Genomic DNA, 9,491 nt, shown 5'->3' on the forward strand with positions numbered 1-9,491 from the left:
TAATCCAAACTAGTCCACAGTGACCTGTATCATTTTCTAATTCAATCTAGTCCAAAGTGACGTGCACCAATCATCACAAACATTTTGCAATGCCTAATCCTATATGGTTATATTCTGACAAAAAACAAATCTTATATGGCTATATGCACTGTGTTCTTGAAGTTTTCTGCAACGCCCCACAACCTAAGTACATATCCTAGCAGGTACTTCACGCAGACAACCAAGAGAAACAATAATGGTACGGCATTCTGCTTAAGATCACTCGTCGACCAAGTTGAGCGCAATGTCAGTTCTACACATTCGCACTGAAAACGGTAGCTCAAATAGTGCAGACCACAGTCAAGACAAATTTTGGCAAGAAAACCCAGTGGACGTGGTAAGTTCCTTAAACTAAGTTGTCATTCTCCCCCATCGATCCCTTTGCATTAACTGCAACAGAATCAGCAGCAAGATGCCCAAGGTGCAGTTCTTGCATGCGTTCGTCATATCCCCCCTCTGATGTTGAGCTCTAGATATGGTAACTCACATGACCAAAACATCCGTTTTACTATTTACATTGCTTAGTGGCGACAAATGAATATCTTCTACCAGGGTATTGGACTCAACTTCGCCCATCAAAAAGTCACTGCCCAACATCGAAAAACCACATTCTGAAACTACCAGAAATCAATATGCCGAATCATCTTCACTGAGGGGTACATTCAAAATAACACGATATATGTAAAACGAAGGCATTCAAAATAACATGGTATTTGTAAAACAAAACTGCATTACGCAGCATGCAAAAGGATAGGTCCAACCCAAATCCAATTCTCCATGCTTATGATCAAGTAAGCACGATACATTATAAAGCAGCACCAACACTTCTGGGGATAACTGGGAGCGGAGACGTATAATACCTCAAGAGTCTTTCTACCTGGCTCAGCCATTGATGATCGCAAAGTCATCTGACATGACTAGCAGGCCCATATGGAAAGGCCCAGTTCTCATAAAAAATTCATTTCTTCGCCAGTTAGCATGGTGAAGCACTAGATGCTTAACGCTGGGTGCATAATCTAGTAAAACTCATCTGCCGTGTCGTATCATGCCTGCCAGGCCTTTCACTTCTAATAGGGGTAAATGCACCAGCTCAAGTCATATAAACTACAAAAATGTACCTGGAATATAAACTTACAGATACAACATCAAAGCAAATTATCCTAGTGCAATGGATTTTAGGGTCATCCTACTATAAATGCAAACATTTGAGTCCACATCTCTTAACTCACACTGAACTTGTATTCATTTAACGCAAGCTATTTTTCCCATAGAAGCTGCAATTAGTAAGTTGAGATATCTCCACGAAAACGTAATAATTGAAGTCCTCATCTATCGAAATGTGGTCATCCCCAGACAAAGGAACAAGCAAACACTAGCCGCTTAGGATAATGGTAACCCTTCCATGACACTTTGCGAGAGCACAGAAAGTATCACTCTTTTTATTTTTCACCCATCACAACTCCCCCCCTTCCCGCTCTCTCAACAATCTATATGTACAGCTAATCTCTGACTCCCAAGGAATTCAAACTAACATAATAACTCAGATGCATACTTGATTTCTTAAAAAGCCTACGATTGGAGAGACGAGTTATGGGTGACCTTATTGAAGGAATCAGAGAGCACTTGTGTGTGTGAGAAGTATAAACTGAACTCTCTCTAGTGAATTTGCTAGTGCAATCACTGACATGTACCATTCCATAGCCTACATATCCAGAGTAGAGAACTCTGACTCATTAATGGTTAATAGAGAAAAACCAAATGTCCGATGACACAGATTCATAGCTAGATGAAAAGCTCCCTCATTTTCTGAACAAAGATGAGAGATGAGGGCTCCTTCACTGAAACCTCTCAGAAGACCACACAACACAGAGAGAACTGAGTTTGCATTAACATGAATACAGAAAAGGATTTCTGCATCATCAGCCTGTAGGTTGTCAAAAAACAAGCACGAAAAAAAAAGTGAAAATCATCACATTATGATTGAGGAACAGTTACAAACAGATACAAACAGCACATGGATTCAAATCAAAGATTGAGACTCAGAGACATGTATGGAGGAGATAGATTGAACCAATTCTATAACAAGATTTATGAGTGGGGTGATAAGTAAAATCATAAAATACAAATGCTACTTGCTCACTAGTGAGAGAAATCTAGAACATCAGAGAGCCCAACTTTAACCAAAAGAAAATGGAGCATGTCAACACAGGAGTTGGAACAGCAGACCTTATGCAACAGTTCCATTGCAACCGCTAATTGATATTCCAAAGACCGTCTTGTCCTTCAGTGGGGCCGCACCACGATTACCGATAAAATGAGCAAAAAAAAACCTTGCCACCTCAAGAACTCAAAGCTCGAACTCTTCTTCTCGTAGGGCCATTTCAGCTTCCTTCTCCTCCTCTTCATCGATAGCAAAATACTCGTTCCTCTCCACTGGCCTAAACATGTAAAACATCACAGCGTAGAACGCAAGGCTTGCCATCTCCTCTGCTGCATTACTCACCCATTGATACTTATACGCCGCAATCGTCCTCAAAGCAAAAACCACGATCCGTGTAAAGTACAAATACCCAATCACCACAATGTAAAACTGCCTAAACAGCTGCAGTTTCGCCAAGTTCCGAGCAGCCTTTCCGTCCGTCTTCGAGGTCTCCCTCAAAGACCTAATCGACCACACAATGGGGAATATAATTGCGCAGCAGCAGATTATATCCACCAACAAGAACACCTGATTCCAAGTGACCCAGTCCCTAATGAAAGGCCCGGTCTCCCCAATAACAACAGAAGCCAAATTCGCCAACACCTGAAGCGGGATCACAATCATCAACACCTTCTTCTCCCTCTCTTGCAAAAAGGGCTTTAAAAACGACCACCCCGTCCCAATCAACACGATGACCGTGAACAACAAGATGACGCGAATGAACTGGAAAATATAGAACAAGACATCCCAACCGTGAGGCGTGCCGGTGACCTTAATGTAATGCTTGTCCTCGGCGGCGCAGATCAGGTTCAACGCCTTCATCAGGAGCAATCCGCCCATCAACAGATGGATCCGATGGACGGATCTCTTATTGCGATAGCAATTGTAGATCCAAAACCCTAGGAAGGCGAGATAGACGATAGAGAAGAGGAAGAAGAGAGAAGGGAGCTGAGTTTGACCAGCGGAGAGAAAATCTCTAGATCCGTCGAGGTCGAGGTTGAAGAGCTCGGTGTGGACCTCCATGGAGACGCGGCTCTCGGGGGCGCAGTTGGCGAAGAAGAGGGAGTACTCGTTCGGGGACGTGACCGGGTAGGAGCCCTTGAAGGAGGCATGAGGCGGAGGAGAGAGGTCGCGGAAGGTGAAGAGGCGGACGATGTAGTGGGAGTCGAGGACGCAGAAGTGGGGGTTGTGCTGGAGCTCGAGGAGGACTTGGAGGAGGGACTCGTCCGAGAGGAGGAAGAAGCCGAGGCGGGAGGGGTCGGGGGCGACGGGAAGGGAGGATGCGACGGAGACGGAGGAGGCCGAGATGTTGACGTGGCCGGAGACGGTGAAGCCGAACTTCTCGAAGAGGATCATGGGGCGGGAGTCGGAGGCTATGGTCAGGGTCTTGATCTCGGCGAGGGCCGGGGAGAGGATAGAGAGGGACAGGAGGAGGAGGAGGAGGGCGTGGAAGAGGAGGAGGGGCGGCTTGGCCATTTTGAGGGGGTGGTACGGCGGCGACGGTGGCGGAGGTGGGAGGGGAGGAGTAGTGAGTGGGGAAGGAAATGGAATCGGTGGTTCAGGGGGAGGAGGAGGAGGGGAGGAGAGAGGAGTCCGAAAAGGGCATGGTGGAGGTTGACTTTTGACTGGAGATGGAGTGAAATTCACACTGTGGTGGGGCCCAAGATACTTATTTGATTTTGAACTCATTCTACTTTTTCGCCGTTCACCGGAAAAACAGGCAGTTGTGGAAGAACGAAAAACGTGGCATTTGCTTCGTGGAGATGAAGATGGGGGAGATCTCGCAAGATTCAGAAAAATAGAATTAAAGAGATCTACCAACCTTTCTTCACTCTCAATTCATTTAGGTTGCATATGGTAACGTTTCTATTCCCGAGAACATATTTGGAACAAAAATATTTTTTATATTTCTATTCTTGACTACGATTTTCGAGAATAAAAACGTGTTTGGCAAATACAAAAAAAAAAACACTTTTTTTTCACCAAAACGAAGGATCTGCAATCGGTGGCCAGCAGGGAGTGGTGGCCGGCGGGGGCGGAGGTTGCAGCAGACAGCGATGGCGGGCGACAACCGGCGGCGGGCAACAGCGGCCGACGACCTGCGGCCGGCGGTGGCGGCGGCAGCCGCTTCAACTCCTCGCCGACGATAGTGGGCGGTGGTGACTTGCACAAGCTTGCCCTCGAGTTATTTCTAAAAAGTGTTTCAAAATCCGAAAACAAGTTTTTTTTTATTTCTCATTTTTGCTCCAAAAGTGTTTTTGTTTCTCAAAAGTGTTCTTGGAACAATTTTTTGCCATACGTGTTTACGTTCCCAAAGTGTTCTGACAATACTTTAGGAACGTAAACGCTTTTTCTAGAGTGTTACCATACAGACCCTTATCGCCCCAATCCCAGAGTAGGCACAATACTTAAATTAGGACAATTATATATTTTTTATACCCATTTCCAATATATCAAGAAAGTGATACTTTTTACACTCGAGATCTTTTTATCATTTTGAAACCTATGCTCCATCTATTTCATGAAAAATAACTTTTCGAAAAATATTTTCTGGATTTTTAACTTCCCGAAAAATATTTTCTAGATTTTCTTGCATTTGGTACGTAAAAATTAAAATAGAGAAAAACATCTTCCTCGGATAGAAAAAAAAACTCCTTCAAAAGTGGGGGAAAATGTTTTCCTCATCTTTCCTCCCTCTTGTCTTTCACATTTCATTTCTTTTTAATTATTTTTTTGCTTTCTTTTTTATTTTTATTTTTAGAATTTGAAAATCTTTTTTTTCCTTTTTCTTTCTTTTTCTTTTCCCCTTCTTCCTCCTCCTTCTTCCTACTTCCGCCCATCGCTCGTTGATGTAGACCGGCAAGCTTGAGGCTCGGCCAATCCCGATGAGTCTCGAGCTCGGCCATGCTCAAGGTGGCAAGGCGAGCCTAGAGCAAGCCAAATCTAGCCGAATCGAGGCTTGAGCTCGATTCTCACTTGTAATATGCTCGAGCTCAATTTTGGCTCGAGTTCGATTCCGGCTCTAGCAACTGTCATCTTCTCTTTCATATCGCCAAATCTAGCGTAATCAACGCTCTAGCTCAATTCTAGTGAGCTCGCCTCGCCTCTTGGATGGCCTTGAGCGACTATTGTGGGACAATTTTCATAGCTTATGAAACCTAAGTGGCGACTGCCGTGGATAATAAATTCATGACATGTTTGCCACATAATGATACCTTATTATATTTAATTGTTATAGCTTTTGATCAGAAATTGATTTTATGATGATTGTAGGATATAGGTTTAAATTTAAGTGACAAAAAAACAAGGAAAAAGCTCTCTCCGTGTCAATCTCACCGAGGACCAGTGGTACCAAATTATCAATGCCAGCCATTCAATATCATGGATAAGAAAGGCATTCAGAATCATAATATATGGCTATAAGCTGGTGAGAAAGAGCTCTCTTGCTACTTTGTCACTTAAATTTAAACATAGATCTAGGGATAGTCATTTTATCATCACATAATGTGCAGCGACACTTTGGCATCTGCACAAGTAACGTTATATTTTATGCAATTTCTTTTACGAAAAATTGGATGGATGCTAAAACTATCGTTAAGACATCCCAAGTGCCAAAATTTACATACGACGCTCACTTTGGTGTCAAAATTTTTTGTCGACTCACTTAAGTACCAAATCAGAGAAAAAATGATCACTTAAGTAGCAACAATGAGAGATTCCAGCCAAAAAATATACGTGGCATTTACATTTGAAACATTTTAATGTCAAATCACTTATAATTAAAAAATAAGTCCATGTAGCAATTTTATTAAAATATTCAATATTAAACTTAAAAAAATTTAAAAATAAAAATAAATACATTCTCGGCGGTGAGAATTTATTTTATTTATTTTAATTTTTTAAAAAATTTTAGTATTTAGCTTATTTTTTAGTTTTCTAAATTTTAGATTTTTTTATTGTCGACCGGGATCCTCCAACGAGTCACGTAAATGCCACATAAGATTTTCAGCAAATTTCACTGGAATTGGTACTCAAATAATCGTTTTTTTTTTTAAAATAGCATTTAAATGATAAAAAAAAATTGGCACCTAAGTGAGCTTTGTACACAAACTTTAGTACTTCAGGTGTCCTTCTGCCCAAAACTATCTCTCGAGTAAAACCTTATGCTCAAAGTCGTGTTAATAAAGTTTCGAAATTGAAAGATTATGCTATTTTGAAATGTTTAAAAGGTCTAATTAGAATTTTCCCATATATATATATATATATATATATTCGAGTGTAAAAGGTTGTGATGAATTGTGGAGACAGATCTTTATTTGATATTGGATAAGGTCTCATTTATTGGATTTTGGACAGTTGATGGTTCGAATGTGGTTAGTTTTAGTTCCTTCATTTTTATCGAAGTTCTCATTAACTTTACCTCATTAACTTCGATTTGGAGTGTCCTTCAATATGTGATGGTTCTTTCTAGCTGGCTATTGGAGGGTTGATTTGATGGGATAAGATTCTACCTATCAATATTCAGTTATTTTTGGAAGGTCAATAATTATCCACCTTATTGTGGAGCAAGAATTGTTTACGAGTCCGGAAATCTTGAGATCCATGCTAGTTTTGGCTTGCTTCTCTTTATTCTTATTGTTGGTTATTTGTTTGTAAAGCAAATAAAATAGGGCATTTTCCTTATCTCACATAGGAAATATTAGAGATTGTGAGACACTTTATAAGTTAAAGGCTTTTCTAGGCTTCCAAATGTAGGCAACGAGTTAAGTGGGCTGAATTCTGCCACACTCGCTTGCGGATGTGTAATTTTGGCACGGTTAGAACAAAGAGGCAGTCCCCTCGAAAGATGGCAATAATGCCTTAGTAAATTGGGGATAGCATACCTATTTCAACCTTGCTTAGAAACCTTGTTCTTTTGGTATCAGAGCCCTTATCACCGAAATCTAACCAAGATTATTATCCTATGATGAGTTAATAGTTCCTTCATCTAGATGATCAACAACCTGCTGTTATTGATGCTCCCTTGTCTTTAGATCTTCCTGCATTTCGGAAGTTCAATGCTTCCAAACTTGATTATCTTTATGAGGTTACTTACCTAAGTGAAGATGGCAAGATTTCTGGCGCCCAACTTCCGTTACCCAATCCCTGTTCTTCCTTTGCTAAACCTCTTTCCTTTTCTCCCATCCGTTCTATCAAGAAGATTATCCAGCATACTCCTAATGATGTAAAGGAATATGTACAATCCACTCGCTTTGGCTAACATCCCATTCTTGCTACTCGACAACAACATTTTGTCAATTTGCAAATACCTCTTGAGTTTGTGCAACAGGGGCATTCCAGGGTTATACCCATCTCCATTTCGGAGCAGTTCATCTTGCTCTGACTTTCCATGGCGTAAGAGGCCTTTTAGTTGCTACTCGCATGGCTCTCCTTGATACCCAGTTCCTTGAATATCAACATGCTTGCATAGGAACTGTGGAGATCCCCCTTATTATTGGCACAATGTTTGTCACTCTTTTCCCAAACTTCAATATGGCCTTGTCTGAACCTAGCCTGTCGAATGCTCTTAAAGCCCAACCGCAAATAACTAGTGCACCTCAAACACCCGACTCTATTGCAGCTACCCTCCATCACGAAATGGTATATCGTGTCCCAAATCATGCTCTGGACTTGAAACTATCCTCAACAAAAGATGCTTTGTTTATCTCTATTGACAAGAACTAAACACTATCTTGCACCCATGTCCCGAGACAAATCTCTCGATCCGAGTTAGTCAAGCTTCTCGCAAACACCTAGGTGACTAAGTATGAAAAGCTACACAAAAATACTACTCCATCTAAGCCACGGAATCAAAGTTTTCCAAGAAAAAGAATCGTTATGTGATTAGTACTTTTTACTGTTATGATGAAAAAGCCGAGAGTTCTATTTTCCCACTATTCTCATGCTAAGGCCTTGTGCCTTAGATAATCCCACTAAAAATAGGGCCTCGGATCCTAAAGGGCTAATTGAATCCTTCGATCATAAAGGAAGTCCAATTCATTATTTCAAAAATCCGTATGATGGCATACTGTCCATTGCTTTTGGGATCTCAATTGCCAAGGGAAAAGTATACTAGAAGTGCCATAACTTTTGTATGGAGTTCACTTGAGTGCCATAACTTTAAAAACGTTCACTTAAGTGCCATAACTTTTAAAAAATGTTCACTTGAGTGCCATGTTGACGTGGCGATCGGAAAAGTTGACATAACAGCTAGAAAAGTTATTGTAGATGCCGGCAAAGTTACTGTAACACGCCGAAAAAGTTACCGTAGCACTCAAGTGAACGATTTTGCTCCGACGTAGTACTCAAGTGAACGATTTTTGAAAATTATAGTACTTAAGTGAACGTTTTGAAAGTTATGGCACTCAAGTGAACGTCGTACACAAGTTATGGCACTTCTAGTGTACTTTTCCCCAATTGCCAATGTCCTTGTTGCTTGGACCTCTCAAATCATGAAGAAGATGACAGATCATGCTCATGAAAAAGGAAGAAGTAGCCTAAAGATAGTCTATACCAGAGATATCTTGATGAAGATCCCACAGTTGGCCTTCTTAGAGATGATGGAGGAAGATACCAAATCATAGTCTCATATGGACTAGGTTCTTCGAAAGATTCTCGTTACGTTAAATCATGTCATCCATCAGCCCCTCCATCACCCAAAGTCCCGCTAGTTAATCCTTACTACAAACCCATCCTCAAATGGGTTAAGGAGCACCTCGAGAGTGATCCACATATCCATCGATTCTGCAGACCAACCGAATTTGTTTTTCCGACCCAATCCAAAGTTTTCATGTTCAATGATGCTAATTATAGCGACCTAGGCAATTCGCCACTATCACGTCCTCAATCGCACAAGGTCGGCGAAACGTCCCATACTGTACCGTCCATCTTCGGCACCCATGGGAAACACCATTCCTTTTGCAGTCTTTCACCAATAATTGGCATTGCCTTGTAGTTGATATTCAGCCAAGGCTACACGATCAGGCTCTGAGCATTCTAAGAATACAAATATCTTTTCAAGCTCATCTATCCATAATTGAGCTTCCTCTAGGTTTCCTATACTAGCAAATTTGGGAGGCTTTAACTTTAGGAACTGTTCGATCAAACCCCGTGTACAACGTCCTCCATTTTGAATTCCATTTTTGAACGTCGAAGCATTTACTAAGGCATTAGCGGTTGGGCTTGCTAACGCATCAAATCACCTATTGTTGCT

The 9,491-nt window shown here is 41.3% G+C and overlaps 1 protein-coding gene across 1 annotated transcript; it reads right to left on the reverse strand.

Moving 5' to 3' along the window:
* Positions 1-1,982: 1,982 nt before the first annotated feature.
* Positions 1,983-3,827, reverse strand: LOC115735109 (protein CANDIDATE G-PROTEIN COUPLED RECEPTOR 7-like). Its single transcript, XM_030666200.2, has one exon. The coding sequence runs from the start codon at positions 3,713-3,715 to the stop codon at positions 2,387-2,389; it is 1,329 nt and encodes a 442-aa protein (XP_030522060.1). The 5' UTR covers positions 3,716-3,827; the 3' UTR covers positions 1,983-2,386.
* Positions 3,828-9,491: the final 5,664 nt, after the last annotated feature.

This window comes from Rhodamnia argentea, chromosome 10 (assembly GCF_020921035.1).
Source record: "Rhodamnia argentea isolate NSW1041297 chromosome 10, ASM2092103v1, whole genome shotgun sequence".
NCBI classification, from domain to species: domain Eukaryota; kingdom Viridiplantae; phylum Streptophyta; class Magnoliopsida; order Myrtales; family Myrtaceae; genus Rhodamnia; species Rhodamnia argentea.